This window comes from Passer montanus, unplaced genomic scaffold (genome assembly GCF_014805655.1).
Source record: "Passer montanus isolate IOZ18808 unplaced genomic scaffold, ASM1480565v1 scaffold15, whole genome shotgun sequence".
Lineage (NCBI taxonomy): Eukaryota > Metazoa > Chordata > Aves > Passeriformes > Passeridae > Passer > Passer montanus.
The window spans coordinates 12,508,049-12,528,495 of NW_024362051.1; the positions used below are offsets into that span (position 1 = coordinate 12,508,049).

Below are 20,447 nucleotides of genomic sequence, written 5' to 3' on the forward strand. Positions count from 1 at the left end.
TCGCCGCGGGCACGGCGCCCCCTGCAGGCCGCGCGCGGCTGAGGGAGCGGCCGTGTCGCCGTGGCCATGGGGAGGGGACACCGCCACCCGCGGCACTTGCACGGCACCGCCCGGGCACGGGCAGCGCCGCGGAGGGGATCTGGGCGGATTCACGGCGACAGGAGGCTGCTGTCAGCGTCTGGCCCTCGGTGGTGTTGGGCGCTGTGTCCCTCACAGTGGGGCTGTGTCCCATTGTGTGTGGGTGTCGCACAATGACACGGGATTGTGGAATGGTTTGGGTTGGAAGGGACCTTAAAGATCACCTGGTTCCCCCTCTGCCATGGCAGGACATCTTCCACTGTGCCACTTGCTCTGAGCCCCATCCAGCCTGGCCTTGGGCACTGCCAGGATCCAGGGCCAGCCACAGCTGCTCTGGGCACCCTGTGCCAGGGCCTGCCCACCCTCACAGGGAACAATTCCTGCCCAATATCCGAACCTAAATTTCCCCTTTCACTGTGAAGCCATTCCCCCTTCTCCTGTCACTCCAGTTCCTGAGGCAGAATCCCTCTCCTGCTTCCTTGCAGCCCCTTCAGACACTGGAAGGTGCTGTGGGGTCTCCACACAACCAGGCTGAACATCCCTAATTTTCTTACTTTGTCCCCTTAGGGAAGGTTTCCCAATCCCTTTTTCAGCCTCCTGGCCCTCAGGCACTCTCCCGGGTGCCCACTCAACACCAGACAGGAGGTTGGAGCCAGCGGGGTGTCAGCCACTTCTCCCAGCCAACAAGGACAAGAGGAAACAGCCTCAGTTGAACCAAGGCAGGTTTAGATGGGATATTAGGAAGAATTTCTTCACTGAAAGGGTGGCCAAGGAGGGGCTGCTCAGGGCAGGGTGGAATCATCACCCCTGGAGGTGTTAAAAAACTATTTGATGTGGCATTTACAGTTTAACAGTGGACCTGGCAGTGGTGGATTGATGGTTGGACTCAACGATCTTGGAGGTCTTTTCCAGCTTTAGGGATTGTGTGATTCTCAAATGCTGGGATGGCAGGACAGCACCACAACCACCACCTCCTGCAGCGGGAGGCTGAGCACTCCTCTTGGAGACACAGGATACTTTGGGATGACTTCAGCCTGATTTGTTTATAAATTTAGAATTTGCCTCCAGAGCTCACAACTTGGCATTTTTTCACGAGACCTAAATATACTCCTTGAAGGCGTGAACTGTTTCCATAATAAAGCCTTTTGGAATTGACTTGTGAAAACTCATTTAAAGCTGTATTTTGGCAGAGTGAGGGGAAGTGCTGACTGCAGTGGTAGAGCTTGTTCACAGTATAGAGGGAAGAGCTGAGAGGAAGGAGAGAAGGGCAGCTAAAACTACCTGCTACTAACATCACCTTACACGGCCCATTAAAGATCTTGTTTCCAACAGTTTCACCAGTTTTTCATGCTTGGGTTGGAATTTTCTCTATCACATTTCTGGATCAGGCCAAACTTCTACAGTAAATTTCACCCAAGAGGTTTTTTTCTGGGTTTAAGAATAAAGTTGTGCCACAGATACAACTTAACCTTGAACAACTTTTCTTGGAGTGTCACAAGTTTTTGGCAGGTAGTTTTTTGATGTTCTCAGAATATCTGGGGGAAAAAAAATCAATCACATTGGAAGGTTTGGGGAGTTCATATTCAGGAAATTCAGGAACGATTTCTTAAGCAGAGATCCCCTTAGATCTGATCCATCAGAGGTGTGTTCAGCTCAAGACTGAACAAGATTTCCACTGAAGTTACAACTCCAGGCTGCTGCAGAGCAGAGAGAGATGCCGACAAAGAAAGCTGGCAGGCTGCATCCCACAGATGGGGAAAGTGTAGGATTTAGGCTGTATAGGTCTGAGGAAGCACATGAAAAACCATTCACTAAGGATTATTGATTAAATAATTATTGATTAAATTACTACAATATAATGTTTAAATATTGCAGTAAAACCAGAAGTCAGCCATCCATGCCCACCTGGATAGGATCTGTGCAGAGTTGCAGTAAGTTATACACCTGCAAAGTCCTTTTCTCATGTCCCTCTGCTGGTTTGGCCCAGGATGATCACTAGGAGCTTCAAAATGTGAAGGCTGTAAGAAACACAAGAGCACACACATTGCAAGTGATGCCAGAAGCCTGGTCCCACCTGTTCCAGTGTTTAGTCACCCGTACAGTAAAGTAGATTTTCTCATATTTAAATGAAATGTCCTGTGTTTCAGTCTGGGCCCTTTGTCCCTTTTGCTGTCACTGGGCACAGCTGAGAAGAGGCTTCTCCAGCCTGAGCAATCCCAGCTCCATCAGCCTCTCCCAGAGGGGCAGATGCTCCAACCAAGACAGTGAAATTACAGCAACTCTCCCCAGATTCCAGTATTATATGATCTGAAGTGATTTCACCATCCACAGAGATTAACAGATCTATACTTACCTCCCATTGAACACATGGATTTGAGCTGGTCTAGCTCCTCTGTCAGCAAAATGGCTTTTTAAAGGAGGCAATAGGAAATGTTATTAAATAATGCAAAGGAAACATTGCATTGCAACTCCATGAAAATGGCATGGGGTTTTCCACCTTTATCTGGTAATTACCAACTTGAGGGCACTGTTGAAATGCAAAGTGATGTCTTTCATAGCTTTCAAATGCATCCTGTGATCTAAAAGCCAAATAATTTTCATCCACGTCAACACTGGCAATAAATATCCTGCTTAGCCAAAAAATTACAGTAATGACACCTAAGCTGGTGCTCTGACTTCAGAGAGGTCTTAAGCAACACTTCACAAACACAGTCATGTGAAATCTCCAGAGTCACCTGTGCAAACCCATGGAAACTGGGGTTGCATCATGAAAAAATAAGATTGCAAATAAGGTTACCTGCTTGTTCCACACCTCTACTCAGTTGAACTCACAGAATTTAATGTATTAACTTTTTTTGGTTATGCCTGAATACTCTTCATGGTAACAAACCTAAGAGACAATGAGAGGAATCCCCTTCCTTCTTGTGCATTGCTCCCACTGTAAAACACCTTTCCTGTAGCTGCAAATCTCCTGGTAACTAAAACCAGAGCTCAGCTCTGCTGGAGATATTCCATGTGACCCAGAGAGCCCAGCTCAGCATGGCCAGCACTCCAGCACTGGCACCAGGAACCACGTTTCCCCCAAAAGCCTTCTACTTCTGAGTGCCAGCAGCAAGAACCTGTGAAAAATGAGCAGATGCTGCTTGTACCTTTTGACTTTTCAGGGTGGAAGCACATTTTAAGCAACCTTTTTCACTGGCACCATCTGAGAATATTGGCAGTGTGGTGCAGGGAGATGAACAGAGAGATCTCCAAAGCCTCCCTTGGAATTACATCCAGTAAATTCCATTTCCTCCACAAGACTGAACCAGCACTGGGACTACTTCAGGTCAGTGTGACCCATTTCAGTTTGAAAATACTTTTTTGCAAAATCCCTCTCTCAGAAACAAACAAACAAACAAACAAAGACACTACCAGGAGTAAATTTACTTAGCAGGATGCTTCATGGCAGAAATAGATGTCTGAAGTTGCCAGCAAGATGCTAAAAGTGAACATTCTGTAGGGACAACATTAAAGCAAGCCCAAGTGAGTATGAGAAATCAGAGTAACACACAGATTTTCTTACAGAGCCAATTCAGAGCCTGACATTTCCGCCCACACAGCACAGCTCAGTGACAGGCAATAAGACACGGCAGCAATATGAGCAACAGGAGACTCCAGAGGAATAAACAATATATTTCTTCTGTCAACAAAAATATATGCCTCTCTTTATTCCTTTCATAAGTCTCCCACAATTATTAATGCTCTGGCTTTGTGGGTTTGTGTGGCAGGGGGGCTGCAGGGGTGGCTTCTGTGAGAAGCTGCTGGAAGCTTCCCCCATGTCCCACAGAGCGGGTCCAAGGGTAACACCTCTGGAAAACAGATTTAAGAATGGGGGCAGAACTGCACAGCTGCAGGCAGGAGAGAGGAGTGAGAATGTGTGAGGGGAACAGCTCTGCAGACCCAGGATGAGGGGAAGGAGATGCTCCAGGTGCCAGAGCTGAGATTCTCCTGAAGCCCGAGGTGAAGCCCAAGTGAGGCTGAGCCCAGGAACAAAGGAGGGTAACACAGCTTGGGTATAAACATTTCATTTCATTGCAGCTTGTAAACAAAACATCAGTCACAGCACAGTTCGGCCTCTCCCCACTTCAAGCCTGAACACATAAATTAACTTCTCTTCAATGTTAATGAATATTATTCTACTCACTTGCTCCTTGATCTATGAAACACTTATTGTCTCACTTCATAAAATACGTTTCCTGCACACCAAGCATTTTTCTCAATAACGTTCCTGCTCATTAGTATAAGGAACAATATTTTATCTGGTTTCATATATTGAAAATCTGGGACCAGCCTTTCAATGAAAGCACTGGAAAATATGTCAACGGGAAGTAGAGGTTACTAAGAAGAGAAACTACAAAACTTAAAAGCACTGAGTGAGGACAAACTTTCAGGAAGTCACAATGGTCGTGATAGGGCATTCCTAGGAGTAACATCATCCACCTCAGACTGTTCTACCAAAAGATTGTGTTTGTTTCTCAAACTTTCACCTGAGTTCATGTCAAAATTAGTCCAATAGAGCAGTGAAAACCAGTACAGTGTTCTTCTCCTTGGGAGATCACAGACAGCTTAGCATCATACTCAACATTTTTTACCCTTTCTGTAGGTGAAGGAATTTAAATACAAGGAGGTGTAAAAAATGACCGTGTCTGTTCTGAGCTGGGTTGAACCACTCATAGTCACTGCTGTGAGGAGTTCATCCGTTCCACAGAGTTCCACCAGCACCACTGACTTCCTGTCACACACAGTAGGAACCAGAAAACAATCCTACATAACAGGGGAAAAAACTAAAAGCCATGATAGTTTATTATTAATTTCAAAATCCAGGAGATTACAAAGATTCTGGAAGAGAAGGAACATTTGTCAGTGCCATCCTGAGCCTTCCTGCACAGCTCTTTCAATCTGCCTGTGTTCCTCCTCAAGCAGGACTGCCAGGAGTGCAATAAATCTCACACATTCCCAGCATGGGGGGATCCTGCCATGACCCCTGGGAGATGACACACATCAGATTTGTTCACAGCCCAGCCCAGCAACATCCACAGCTCAGCTGAGCGCCTCGGGTGAGACACAAATGTGGAGTCCAAATTTAGAGAGAAAAGAAGAGATCCTCTCTTAATCTGCTCTACATATTCAGCACAAGAGACAGATAAAAGAGGTGCCACAGTCACTGGGAGGTCAAAGCACTCAGCATCTTCCAGGAGGTGATCACCTCCCTGGATCAAGGCATATTTCTTTTTCCCTTAGGGGCCTCCATAACTTCCCCCCAATAAAATGAAACTGCAGCTATCCACATTAATTTTCTCTAGGCTGAAGCTTTCAAATGTGAATTTTTCTGCCTCAGATCAGAGGGTCCTGATGCCATCACTAACGAGTGAGAAGCTTCCAGTGCATATTTATTAAAAATCCACTGTGGCTTAATATACTTCAATAAAACTTGCTCTTTTCCTCCTAAAGAAAAATTCCTCTTAAACCATAGGTTCTCCTGCTGCTTTAGTTTGCTGGAAAGCCCATGAAGTTAAACCCACCCATGGCTGCTTTGGTTATTATGCAAATTCCAGCCATCAGAGTTATATAAGTGCTTATGCAATGAAAAGAGACATAATAACAAACCTGCCCATGTCACTGAGAGTTATTTACAAGAGCAATAAATCAAAAGTTCTGTTTTGCTTTATATTTAAGGGCCTACTGCACAGGCAAAATGTCATATATGCCCAAAATTTGCTTTCAGTCACTTCCACCTCCCAAAGAAAAAGAAAACTACAATTCAGCTGCCTGCTGAAGGCTATTCCTTAGTCAGAGTCCATGCAAAATTGTATTAGAAGCTTTGAAGTTAAAACATGAACATTGACTACCAGGGAGGGCCCTAAAGACAAAGACATTTACTGACTGTAAATGTTCAGTGAAGACAAAGGTCACCTTCTACTTTCCCAAAATCAAACCATGTTGGAAACTCCACATCCCGCTCTCAGGTTTTGCTTCGGAGCAGAAATCTTTTCATGGAAGGAATCAGCAGTGAAATGTTATTAACCTTGGTGATTGATTACGTTGTAATTGCCAAGTTATGATAACCTCAGAGGCCATGGGAGGCTCAGCAGAGCCTCAGCTGGTGGGACACAGGAATCTGATTCATCCCAGCTCCAGAGCAGATGGGGCATGAGCAGAGGAGCTGCTGGGCAAACCAAGCCTCCAGCCTGCAGGAAATGAGGTTTTATCTCAACTGGTGGCTTTGGGCCAAATCAAGCAGGAAACAAACCCTTTTGAAAATGCCCACAAACTGGAAATTCCCAGAAGGGTCGCTTCACAAACATCAAAACACCATTCCCAAGTTCCCAAGGCTGCAGCTGATCGGTGACATCGTCCCTAGCAGCAGCACACAGCAGCTGAGGGAGCTCCCCAAGCTCCCTGGCTCCTGTGCAGAGGGTGCTGAGGACACCCTGGGCAGGCTGCCCAGAGCCACAGCTCCATGGCAGGGAGTGCAGGAGCTCCAGCAGTCCGGCCTCAGCCCAGCTCTCAGTGCTCCCAGCCATGGAAATCACTGTGGAGCTCAGGCTCCCAGCTCTTCCCTGCTTTCAGCTCCACAGCCTTTGGAAGTGGTAGCCCAAGGCCACCAGCGGGAGTTTCGAGCCCCCAGACCCTGGACAGAGAACTCCAAGGCAGAGTTGCCTGGGTTGAGCTGCTCCAGGAACCAGGAAAGAACTCCTCAAATGGGATAAGTTCAACCAAAACATGTCAGGATGTGCTATTTCCAGCTAAACTTGGACCAGTTCATCTCCAAAGGCTTAACTCTCCACTGCTTACCTTCATCCGAAGTCTTTTGTATTTATGACACACAGGGAAAAGAGCTTATCCAGACCAGCTTTTGGATCATGAGATAAGTGTCTGACACCATTATTTACAGATATCAGAAATTCACAGCAATGCCTTTGGCTGCTCTGTGTGCCCTGGCTGTTCCCTGCCACCTCTTACCACAAGGAGCCTCCTCAGATCTCCTGGCAACTGTTCACAGAGTTGAGATGAAGAAATGTCAGACTTTGGGAATAAGCTGGAGTTTGTGTTCTGTGTAGAAAGGTAAATTATGCACTGAGAGCAGGGCAAAGCAAAGACAAAGTGTGACCTCTGTATTTGCACATCTGCTTCAGTTCACACTCCAAGGGAGATTTGTTATTAAAAACTTCAGGTAACTGATCTGCATTTTGAAGAATGTGAAGAAGAAGCAGTGCTGCCCAGGATTCACAGCAGGACAGTGTGACATTGCTCTTGGTTCTGCAGTGAAGATTAAAGTCTTCAAAGAATCAGTTCTTTTCTAAATCTCTGCTCTGTGATCCAGTGCCCTGAAGGTCCCTTACTTACTTCCCACCCCTTTTAACAAAGAGGGTTTCAATGAAGTTTTTCATCTTTATCCAACCCTTTTTCTCCTTGTTGAGCACATTACTTACTTGGAGATATTTTAATGCAACACTGCAATTACATTTCTTCTGCATTTTACACTTAAATGATCACATGAATTAAAAAAGAATGCACAGAGGTCTGAGTGGATGGGGATGGTGGTCTGGTTTGCAGAGCTTGAGCTGGGCTCTTCTCCAGGCCCTTTTTTCAGCAGTTTAACTGCTCTGATGACCTTTGTTCCCAACTGTACCTTTGAAGTCTGGTCACTGCAGCAGAAACCCAGACTTCCTTACCCAAAAAGTCAAAAATTGAATCTGAATCACCAGGTTTTCCCCACTGCAACAGCTGTTCTGGCCCAAAGTGATTTAGCCTTTTAAAGTACTGCCAAATGAAAGTTCTGGATTAGTAGATCCCAACCAATTAATTATCTCATCATCACCACACAGAACCTTTAGACTGAAGGAGGTACACAGGGATGATTTAAGGCCATACTTATCTTCTATAATTTCTTTTAAAACAGCCCCACAGACAGAGGTCTGTATTTATCCAAAGAATCTTAATGTGTTGGCTAAACTTCAGGCAGAGATTTAGGTTAATGCACCTCATCTATCCCGTTAAAGTAGCAATTATGCATGTGGAAGAAAAGTGTTTCCAGGGCCCCTGAAGTCCGTGCCAGTAAAGCACCAACTGCAGCTGCAATTTACAAGAAAAGAAAAGTTAGAGCAACAGCTCTACAATTTACAAACCAGGATTATAAACAGAACATTCCCAATGCAAAGATTTAATTGATAGAATTGTGGGGACAGGGAGATCATCTCATTTAGTAAAAAAAACCTCAACACCCGCCCCCCCCCAAATCCCATGTGTGACTCTAAACATGTGTTTGAAAATACCAAAGAACTATGACATTTTTGTTCTGCCAGAAAAATGATCACATCTTGATTGAATACTTTGCCTTCTCATTTCCTTTTCCAAGCTGAAATGTCAACTATTTTAAGCAAAATCCAACTATTACCCAACCACAAACCAGAAGAGAACCTTGCTGCCACAGCTGGCCCTGAAAAGGTGCATTCCAGTGCCACACTTGCAGTTTTACCATGAAGAAAACAGAGATGAAACCTTTCCAAGTGCTTTGCTGCCTAATGACACCATCAGCAGCATGTTATTAAAGCTCAACACTCTGACACTGCAGTCATTATGTCTGCAAACACCAAGACATTATGGCAGGAGAAAATAATCCTTTTATTGAAAGCAAGGAGGTCTCACTGTGACAGGTGAATGTTTTACTCCCGAGATGAACCCCATATACAGAACTATTTTTATGCAGTTTTCATGTTCCATTTACACAATTTGCTGGCTTAAAAGGCTTTAACAGTCAATCAAGGGTTCAAGTATTAAGCTGCAGAACAGAAGAAAATTATATTGTGTTATTGAAGTCAGGTAGATAAACAACACCTCCTGATTGTGATGGTACCATTATGTGCCTCAGGATGAACAGAGAGAGAAAACATCCACCTGGTTTCATATTCCAAATACTTGCTGAGATTCATGTATAAATGGATGAAAGAACAGAGAGGGTTATTGTGTAATATTTTAATATCATAAAGACAAATTTATGCAAACCAGGAAAAAAGGAAAGTAGGGTTTATGTCTTGTGTGGAGTTCTGCCTTCCTGAATTTGTGTTTATTGTTCTGACAAGCTACAAAAATAAAAGACATAAATACAGAGACAACAGTAAATGTGTATCTCTTCTTTTGCAAGAAAACTGTCACAATATTATGCTCATTAAAAAGCTTTCTAAAACTAATAGCTCAGTGAAACACTAGACTTAATGCCTTGAGATAAATATCTTGCAACAGAGCTGTTTAAGCCACTGTAAAAACAAACCTCTTAAACAGCAGAAGCACAAACACCAAGCAAACAACAGAGAACCTGTGTTCCCTGAAGTCACTTTGCAGACTTGCACTGACTCCAGGAAGAACTAGATCAAAAGAAAAGCTTTCACTTTGTTTATATTTCCTTTGGGGCTGAATCTTCCTTTACTTCCTTGCTACACCCAGCCAAAGATGGACTCATCCTAGAGGAAAAAAGTGATAAAAGTGAGTTGGTACATTCCCATTAATAGTAAAAAAAAAGTCTCTCTAGCAAGTGGGGCAAATGAAGACTGTTCACATTCTGCAGATTGAACTTTAGACCACCAGGGAAGGATTTAGCTCAAGAAGAAGGCAAAAAACCTCCCTTTGCCTTGGCAAAGCACAGAGCCCTCCCTGGGAGGATGGAGCTGCTCTGGCCCCAAATGTGAAATCTTGAAAATATTGGAGCTCAGTGTCAGTAATACTTTAGAAAATAACTGGCACTTATAATAACACATTAAACAAGATTAGTGCATGTTGTTAATATTAATAATTTAATATTTTAGGGGTTTTTTGGCCTTTAATAGACTGCCTACATACCCTGTCCAGGTATGCCCCATTCTGTGACCTCTGCATCCTGTCAGAGCCTGCAGGAGAAGGAAAATCATCATTTGCAGCCACATGGAATCTAATCTTAATTGCAACATTCCAAGGAGTAAATAGGTAGCATTAAAATTTAAGTAGACTTTTGTTCTCTCAAAAAACCTATTTATAGAGGTAATAAAATGCAGCATTAATTTTCTAGATTTATTAATCTAGGGAAAATAAAGAAGAAGATAAAAATGAACCCAGTTTATTCAGGCTTGTTGATCCCTATCTAAATAGCTTCTAGAATTATTCCATTTGCTTCTTGATTAATGAAAAATTCAGATCAATAGGAGACTTATCTCCTAGATTTGATGTTGAGCAAAATCTGCTAATTAGAAAGAAGGTATTAGAGTTGATGGTTTTCACTGAAATAGGACTTAATAGGAGATTCTCAGTTAAAGCTCCTGAGAAAGGGGGTAAAATTACAATTAAGGATAGAGTAAGAGGGGAGGAGGAGGGATTGGCTGGTGAGGTTTTCCAAGTCACTGGAAATTACATATAAAGAAAATGCTCTCTCTCTCATTTCTACAAGAAATGAGTGGCTGAAAAGGGGGCAAGCCCTTCCATAAATCCAAGGTTAAACAGCACATGGTGATCCATAACAAACAGAAAAGCAGCCATTAGAGTAAGATGACAAATCCACACAGGAAATCATATAAGAAAATAATTTGTGGGGTTTTTTTTCTTAAAATAACTTGAAATCTAATAACCTATTAAAGATTTCCCCTCATTTTTCCTCGATACTTGTTCTTCTTTTTCTTGAAGTCAAACAGGCAAATCCAGGAAGATTTTTTTTTTTTAAATTCACTGTCTTACACATCCATGGATGTGTGTGTCTTACACACAGATATATGTCCAACATATACATTGATAGCTTTGCACACACACTTCTGCAGTGATCTCAGCTGCGGCAGAAAGCACATGGAACAGTTTCCATGGGAGGAGAGGTTTACTAGGTTGGAACTTCTTAGCACAAAAATATGACAGAGGCCAATGGAACCTTGGATATGAATATGAATAGCACATGATGAATAATTAATATCATGTCATAATTCCAGAATTAATCAGGAATTGGGTTTAAAGCCAACAGAAGAAGTGTTTTTGCACACAATGCAGAATATTTGCACAATAATTGCAGAAGTTGTTGAAGCATATTTCAGTGGAATTTCTCCTCCTATTCAATGACATCCACTGGGGTAGAGATTTCTCTTCTGAACCAGAATTGCACTTCTTTTGTTCTCATGAAGAAGATTTTTAAGGGTGTATTTTTTTGCCATGTGTGTGGAAATCTAATCCAACATTTTACCAAATAAGACGCAGCCTGGAATGGTCCTACATTTTGGGATACACCCCAACATGCCCCCATGTGGAAAACTTCCATCAGCACCAATGCAAAGGAAGAAAAAGTGCTGTGGCTGAAAGTGGCATTTTAAACTTGCCTGGTAGCTCTTCATGGATTAGTATATTCTTTTTCCTAATAATTCATCCAACTGTGAAGCCAGAAATTCCAATTCCGTTTGTAAGCATACACTGTATTATCTTAAATTGTGCAGCAGCTACAATGCCTCTAATTGAAATTGGCTGAATGCAGAGCACCAGTTTTAATTCCCAAGTCATTTTCCAGTAATGAAAGAGCTGCATTCAGGGCACAGAGTGAGAACATGTTCCATGGTTTTGTTAAATTGTGTTACAGCAACCTTTAGGGAGCATCTAATTTATTTATTGTATGTAAGAAATCAACCACTATTTTCCTACGTGAAAAAATGAATTATTATTCATACAACTACTGCCTTGGACCCATCTGTGAATAAGTTTAATTACGTATTTCACATGTTCAGAAAAACTTGCAGATGTTTGACGTGCATGTCTTTAATATCAGGCTGCAGCAAACACTTTAACCATCCTTCCTCCATATTAACACACACAAGACCCTCCATGAAACAAAGGAGTTTTTCCAAAAAAGCTGGAAGTGCCTAAAGCGTGGAAGGAATTCCATTTGTGAGTTGTAAAACCTAGTACCCAAAAAACCCAGCTGAATGGACCTTAAACCTTGGGATCTTCACTTGTATTAATAATTCGTTTTCTCCAGTAAAATAAAACATTAGCAGTTCATTTCCTACCCTCTCCATCAAACTGGCTGCAGGTCAGCAGTCGACTTCTGAACCTTTCATTTTCCTCAAGCATTTTTGAAATCACTTTCCAGACTTTGTGCCAGACTTTGGACTGAAAGATAAAATGTGAAGCATATAAAAAGTTTGCATTAAAACATCTATAGGGCAGAACTTTGAACTCCCCACAATGACTATGAAGTCCAGCTGGGTTTTTCTATTGAGGACTGGGAAAGAAGGGAAGACGGAATGTGGGATACATGGAAGAATCACCACTATTTAGAAGTCAGAAACATAAATTCTTCCATGATTTTTCACATGAAATCTCCACCTCCTTTCTTGCCTAGAACTCTTGTGTTTATCCAGGACTTCAGAAAGCTCATGAAAACGTGTGTAGAACCATTAAACTCTCTTCAAAGTCATCCAAAATGGGAGACAAAAAAAGATTGTGGAGTTTTCCAGGAGCAAAAAGTTTCCCATGTGGTCCCTCAGCAGCAGCATAAGTGAGGCCCAAACTCAGATTCCAGAATAGCAACACTCTTGCCTATCTCATATATCAAATCCATATTAATTTGTTTTATAGATGTTGAAACCCTTTATTTTAGAGGCATAAAGCTCTGGCCATAGTGGGCAGGTTTCAGTCTTGTGCATTGAAAATACTAAATTGGAATTGTGGACAAAAGCATTCAGGCAGAGGTGGCCTAACAAATAGAAATGGCTGTTGACACGCTGATGTTTGGACTTTTGCTGGACCTCATCTGAGAAACTGGTTTAAATCTAAAGATAATTCCTTTCTCGAGGACATTAATAGCTAAAACATTCTGTATATTCCTCATTGTTATTGAAGGCTATTCAATGCACCAGGAGAGCCATATTCCAGGATGTTATTAGCTGTTCCTCTGCAGTTGGTAACATTTTGCTGTTTTTAAATCAAGCATCTACGACATGGCTCTGTTCTAGTCCAGCTGATTACTTGTACTTCACACATTACAGAATCTCATAATGAGTTACTGCTTAACAAATGTTCCTCTTAAAATTTTAGGCATTTGTCGAACTACTGAACAGGAACAGAAACACATTTGTGAAGCAGAAAGTAATTCTGCATTGCTCCAAGGATGGTGTTAATAGCTCAGGTTCCTGCCTCCACTTATTTGTAACCCGTGGGATTTCGTTGTTTAAAACATGAGAGGAAGAGGAGCTGCAGATCTTTTTCCTGCTGGGTTTCACCCCAAGGTGTGCTGCACCCTGGCCCCAATCCAGCAAAGCATTTCAGTACAGGCTTTTTAAGTCAACAGCATACTCTCATTTTTCAAGGTAAGCACACACTTAAGTGCTTTATTGAATAAGAGCCAGAATTTTAAAGCCTCCAGAGAGGGAAGATAATACCATTTTTTCTTTTCTGTAAGTAAGGCTTTCAGTAACAGGCTACCAATTCCATCTTTTAATCTCCCTCATGCTCTCACACACAGAGAACAAGCAGCTTTCTCAAATGCCAAGGCAGCTAATTGAGCTGCCACACTTTATACCTTTTTCTTCTTTCGTTTAATGACTTTATCAACGTTTCTTGAAGGGATGGGAAAGTCAAAGGTGTCAGCCTTAGCCTCTCGAGGGTCACCTAGAAAGAGTTTAGAAAGCATTTTTTGAGTACTTAGAATAAGTTCCTAAGGAAGATGTTGATCACTGGCACAGGTTGTTCGGAGAAGCTGTGGCTGCCCCGTCCCTGGAAGTGCCAGGACAGGTTGGATGGAGCTCTGAACAGCCTGGTCTGGTGCAAAATGTCCCTAGGAAGGGGGTGGGACTGGATGATCTTTAAGGTCCCTCCCAACTCAAACCACTCTATAATTCCAGAAGGATCCTTATTTCTGGTCACCTTACAGGGTATCAATCCTTACATCCTGCAGCTTGTTCCCTTCTTTTTTACTCTTTTATAACCATGGGGCAAGTGAGTGTCTCTCAAACATCACAAAACAGATTTCAAAACTACACACCACCCACACATTAGACAACAGGCTTCTGGGAGCTTTTAATTCCCTCTCTTTCCCAGAACTGGACACAGCAATCGAGGTATGACCTCGCCAGTGCCCAGAAGAGGGGAAGAATCACCCTGCCGGGTTTTGCTGTTCCTGGCACAATTAAGCCAACGCCTGAGCCACCTCCGGCCCTCAGAGAACCCGGGCTCTCACGTACCGCTGCTGGGGCGGCTGCCGGCTCTCCCCTCGCCGCCGCTGCCCGCTCTCCTCCCGCTGCCGCCCGGCCCGGGACTGCGCCCGCTCCGCGGCTCCGGGGCGGCCCTCGGGGCCCCAGCCCGGCCCGGGGGGCTCTGCTCGGGGCTCTGCTGCCAGCCCCGGCCCAGGCGGATCACGGTGCCGCAGCGGTGCGAGCCGAAGCTGTTCACGTACACGAGCGGCATGGGCGGGCGGCCGCGGCGGCCGCGCTCCATCTGCGGAGGGACCGAGGGCATGAGGGAAACCGGGGCTGGGGGCTGTGAGGGTAGCCGGAGACTGAGGTTTAGTGAGGAGAGACGAGGGTTGGTGAGAGGAGCGGGGCCTGAGGGGAACCGGCGACTGCGGCTAAGTGAGGGGAGCCGGGGGCTGAGAGGAGCCGCAGCTGAGGGGCGGCGAGGGGAGCGGGGGACCGAGGGGTCGCTGAGGGGAGCCGGGGCTGAGGGGCGGTGAGGGGAATTCAGGGGTCAATGAGGGGAACTGGGGACTGAGAGGAGCCAGGCTGGGGGTCTGTGAGGGGAACCGGAGATAGCTCAGTCAAAGGAGCCCAGGGTTGTGAAAACAACCAGGACTGAGAGGGCAGCGAGGGGTTGGTGAGAGGAGCCAGGGGCTGAGGGGAGCCGGGGGTCAGTGAGTGGAGCAGGGACTGACGGGCTGCGTGTCCCCCTGTCCCTGGGCCAGGGCTAGAGTTTAGCACACATTATTGCTGCCCGAAGCCACATATTGATACATTTCATGCAAGTGATTGATCTGTTTGTACCAGTGATAAGGGGACTCCAGGCTGAAGGTTTGATGGCTTGTTTGTCTCTACAGCAGGGGAACCCTGGCATCCCTTTGGTGCGGGTGCTGCTGCAGAGCCTGCACTGATACAGGGATTTCCTCTCCAAACAGTGCACCCACTCCAGCCATGTGCTGAACAGTAATGAAACATCAAATACCTTATTGACTTTCAGGCAGCAATAGATGTGTGACACTGACAGGATGCCTGGTGGGTCAGTCCAGCCCATGCAGATGCTCAGGGTCCCATTGCAGCCATGGGTTTTGTTGGCTGTGGACGGTGACGACTGGCATTCTCAAACCACTGAACAGCTCAAGTCATAGAATCGTGGAATGGTTTGGGTTGGAAGAAACCTTGAACACCATCCAGTTCCATTCCCTGCCATGTGCAGGGACCCCTTCCATTATCCCAGGTTGCTCTAAGCCCCATCCAACTTGGCCTTGAACACTTCCAGGGATGGGGCAGCCACAGCTTCTCTGGGTACCCTGTGCCAGGGCCTTCCCACCTTCACAGGGAAGAATTTACATCAAGTCCCACTGATGTTTTCTTTGTCACTAAAATACTGCTCCAGATTATTTCCCAGAGTTCAGTTTGCACAGGGTTGCAAATTAGAAATAATAAATTCTATGAAAATATCTATTTTTCCTAATTGTTTCAGCAGCACTGGCAGCATGAATGGTGTTGCCCTCGGGAATGGATGCAAAGAGACCACGAAGCAAACTGTGGCCATTCCCCAGGCTTTGAAGAGGCTGAGGGTCCCTGTGTGTGTTCAGAGAAGGGAACGGAGCTGGGTGAGCTGGGAAAGGGGCTCAGCCTGTAGAAAGGGAGGCTCGGGTGGAACTTCAGGCTCTGCACAACTCCCTGACAGGAGGGGACAGCCAGGTGGGCTACCATGACAAGAGGGAACGGCCTCAGGCTGGGCCAGGGCAGGCTCAGGGTGGGCACAGCAGGAATTTCCCCATAGAAAGGGTGCTCAGGCACTGGAACTGCCCAGGGAGGTTTGGAGAGGTGGCTCTGGGCTGGGGACAAGGTGTGGATGCGGCACAGGCTGGGCTCGGTGACCCCGCAGCTCCTTCCCCTCAGCGGTGCCCGCAGTGCGGGCGGGCCCCGGCAGGTGGCGGCCGCTCCCGCGGAACCGGCGCCGCCGCTCCGGCCGGCAGCGAGCGCGGCCTGCGGCATCCCCGGACTGCCGGCTCTCGTACGCGCTGCCCGCGAAAGGCATGTCGTGAATGCGGCTGCGAAAGAGGGGAAACAACTCGCAGAGGCACAGCCTGACAGAGTAATTCGTTGTTTCCTATTTATAAAAGGGCATCTCCTGCAGGCTGTGGGCTGAAAAGGAGGTTGTAGGTGTGATACAACCACCGAGTCAGGAGCCTTGAGATGAACTGTGACTTCAAACATCACCTGTGACCTCCTATATTTGGGAAAGGCTCTTTCCCCAAAGGGTGCTGGGCACTGCCCAGGCTCCCCAGGGATGGGCACGGCCCGAGGCTGCCAGAGCTCCAGGAGGGCTTGGACACTCCAGGGATCCCAGGGTGGGATTTTGGGGCTGTGCAGGGACAGGAGCTGGATCAATGATCCCTGTGGGTCCCTTCAGTCAGGATATTCTGTGGTTCTACAATTCTCAATTCCACTCCTGCACTAACCAAGTGTACCAGAGAGGCAGCAGCCAGCAAGTTCAGTTTGGAATATTTAACCCAAAAGCTCCATTAAAAATTGTTCCTGGCCTACAGACTTCCCCAGGTGCATCCATCCCAAAGCCCTGGTAAAGAAATGCCTTCTTTAGCTGCAATGCTGCCCACACCACAACCCCCAGTGAATGCTCATACACAAACCCAAAGAGCCCCGTGTTCATTCCATGACTGTCTCTGCATTGTGCAGGAACACTCGCTGCTGTATCTGCCAGGGCAGGAGCTGCCTGTGCCAGCTGGCAGCTGCTTCCTTCCTCCGGCCTCCTCAGGGCACCACGGCTGCCAAGGCAGTGGTTTCTCAGCACCTGTACTCACAGAAATGCTTCCACCCTGCTAATGCAAACACACAGACCTCGTGGGGCACATTGTGTCCACTTTTCCCAACAGCACGTTGCCAGCACTTTGATCTCAAATGCAAATTCAGCTCAGATCCTTTTTAGGATCTGCTGCTACCCGGCAAAATCAGTGCCACCTAAAATCTCTCTGCAGATCTGTCAAGTTCAGCTATTTTAGCTGCGCACTGCTCTTCACCCACCTTTCCACATGTGTGAACTGACTACCAGCTGCCCACTATCTCTGTATTAATCACCCCGAGCAAACATCTCAGCTTTTCACCACAGCTGCAACTGTCTGGTTAAAAATAGCCCAGATTCCAGCTTTCAGCCTGCACCTCATTGTGTGCTTGCTGCGTGCTCCAATGGCAGCTCCTCCATCTCACCCCTTGCTTCCTGAATTCCATTGTTTCAGTTTTGCTTCGGCCAAGGATGTGTCATCATCTGTGAGCCCTGACAGTCCTTTTCAAACGACTTTCATGAGGCAGTTTTTGGTGCCTGCAGCTGATGCCAAGGAGAAGGAAGGAAGGAGCCATTGGGACATTGCTGCACGCATGGTCAGAGATTCCCTGAAAAAACCCACCCTTCTGCTGCTGGGGGAGGTTTGGGTTTCTCTGAGCATTCTTTGCAGTGGAAAGTACTCACGTGATTCCACAGAAGTCACGGAATCCCAGAATGGATTGGGTGGACCTTTAAAGGTCATCTCATTCTGGCCCTGCCGTGGCAGGGACACCTTCCACTGTCCCAGGTGGCTCCAAGCCCTGTCCAGCCTGGCCTTGGGCACTGCCAGGGAGCCAGGGCCTGCCCACCCTCACAGGGAACAATTCCTTCCATACATCTCACCTAAACCTACCCTAAAATTCAACATTACTCAGGCAAAGCCACTGCTCATTAAGTGTAACATTGCCTTGATCAGCTGCAAGGGTGAATGTGTAGGTAGGACTGAGGTGGGACTCTGACACTGAACAGGGAAAAGTGTGCTCATTCTGACAACAGCTACACTCAAACCTTGTTAATTATACCCTCAGCAGTAGCACAAACAATTATTCTATCACCTTCATTTTCACAGAATATTTAATAAGTCACTGGAGTGAGGGATTTCATTAGTATGTGGTTACTGCACAAAAGACACTGGGGACCATTTATTAGTGTAACCAGGAATCATTATAAAAACAAAAGTCATGACTCCTGCTAAGTCAAAGCAATGAATTTGCCTTCAGCTGCTTCTTACTTCTTTCATCATTTAGCCTGCCTCAGTTAATTGTGTGAGCAGTAATGGGGCAGCAGAGAGAGAAAATGGAACAGCACCTGCATTTCACAGCAGTGAACCTGCACAGCTCCCACTGCTTTACAAACCACACACATGGGAATCTCTTCCTCCACACCACTCATAAGGAGAAGCCAGTTCTCCCATCTCTCCATGCTAGAGAGATGCTTGTGCATAAAAATATTTAGCAGACTATAAACTGTGTTACATAAAAGCCTGAGCCTCCCCTGGAGAGATCTCCACATCACTGAGAAGATCCATGGGCTTTGCAACAAAACCCACGTCAAAGAGATCAAAACCCCTGGCTTAGCAGAACTTTGTGCTACAGTATTTCAACAGATCACCAATTGGAAATGAAACTATGGGGAAAACAAGGAGACAAAATGAGCCCTGAGATTACACCAGAATGACACAGCCTGATTTGCAAGTAGATGAAGCAGAAGGCAGGTGAGGACTTCACTTGCTCTGATTTCATTTCCAGATGAAAAATGAACTAAATGTGCAAGCTATCAATATTTGTTTCCAAATCAGAGGCAGGGAAACTCTACCAAGTTTTAGACTGTAGAGACTATGATATTAAAGATTAAAAGTCTCCCTTCAGGGGAATGTGCAGTTAGATTCTGAGAGAACACACAGCTGAGGAAGTTCAGCCCTACCTGCCATAACCCTCCAGATGCTGAAAGAACCCTGGCTCATGCAGGATGTAAAATGCAAAAATCACTAGATCATCCCCAGATTCAGCATTAATGTGGATAACCCAAGACCAGGCACAGAAAGCTCACGATTTCTTACTTGTCCTCTGAGATCTAACAGGATCCCAGACAAAAGTGTGACCACCAACACACCTGGCTGCAGGAGTGCCCATCCCTGGAGGTGCCACTCGGTGCTCTGGGCTGGGGACAAGCTGGGGATGGGGCACAGCTTGGACTCGATGAACTCTGGGCTCTTTTCCAACCCAAAAGGTTCTGGGATTCTCAGCAGCAAGGCCACCCTATAACGGCACTGAGCATTCCCTCCTCCCTCCCCCAGAGACAGCAGGATGCTGCCAGGAGAGGAGCAGAGCAGGGCTCTGTCTCCATGGATTGCTCCCTCTGCAGAGAAAATGGAAGCAGTCACTGCTTTGTTCTGCCCTCCCATTCCTCCACAGACACCCCCTGCAAAAGCAACGCTTGAGCAAATTCCCTTTCCACTGAGTGAAGAGCTGGGCTGATTTTGCCAGTGCGTACAGAGCAACATCTGTCCATGCACAGCTGGCCACTGCAGCAGAGCTGGGGGCTGCTGCTGCTTGCAGGAGAATGCCTCAGAAACGTAAGGAATCCCATTTAAATTCAGAAAACCTTGGCATGAACGTGCTCCCAACCCAGGCCAGCACTGGGCATCAGCTTAAAGCCACAAGCATTGCCTTGCAAAGTGACACTTGGCCAAAATGACAACTTAATACACAGCAAGGCCTGAACAATCCCTGAGCAAACTGATCCTGGTCTGTGAGTCAGCAGCCATGTCAGATGGTGATTTACACCGAGCAAACATTCTTTTCAAGCCTTGGGTTGGACAAGGCTGGCAGAGAATTTTTTTTCTTTTAATGCATTGCTCTCCTTCCATGGATTTCAGATCTGGTCTGAGTTACTGAGGCACACTGAGTGTCTGTCCACTTCATCTACCCCATCACTGCCATTTAAAACAAATGTTCTTCTCCCATGAAAAGCAAAGCAACTCAGTTTTGGGATAAAAAAATACCCTACAGCAACAAAACTACATCCATTTTAAACACTGAGAATAATACAAACCCAAAAATGTGTCCTCACAGTCATCCTTGACCTATGCTATCTATGCTCAGAGGATTTAATCTCAGCTTTCATGACTCACCAGATTAAATTTCAGGAGGAAAAACGCAATCAAGCACTGATTTAATACATCTCTGTGTTTTATGTATACCAGGAGGACTGAGAACTTTGGACCAGCAAATTTCATGGAGGAACCTTAACAGAACACGGCCTCCCACGCTCCATAAACAAAGTGACTGAGACAGCTTCCCTTAGGGAGA

The 20,447-nt window shown here is 45.8% G+C and overlaps 1 protein-coding gene across 1 annotated transcript; it reads right to left on the bottom strand.

Moving 5' to 3' along the window:
- Window positions 1-8,890: 8,890 nt before the first annotated feature.
- On the bottom strand, window positions 8,891-14,574 carry CUNH5orf47 (chromosome unknown C5orf47 homolog). The gene is made up of 5 exons (XM_039701708.1): window positions 14,301-14,574; window positions 13,640-13,728; window positions 12,126-12,228; window positions 9,958-10,004; window positions 8,891-9,581 (listed from the first exon to the last, which is right to left on the bottom strand). Exons 1-5 carry the CDS (start codon window positions 14,572-14,574, stop codon window positions 9,555-9,557), a joined length of 540 nt encoding a protein of 179 aa, XP_039557642.1. The 3' UTR covers window positions 8,891-9,554.
- Window positions 14,575-20,447: the final 5,873 nt, after the last annotated feature.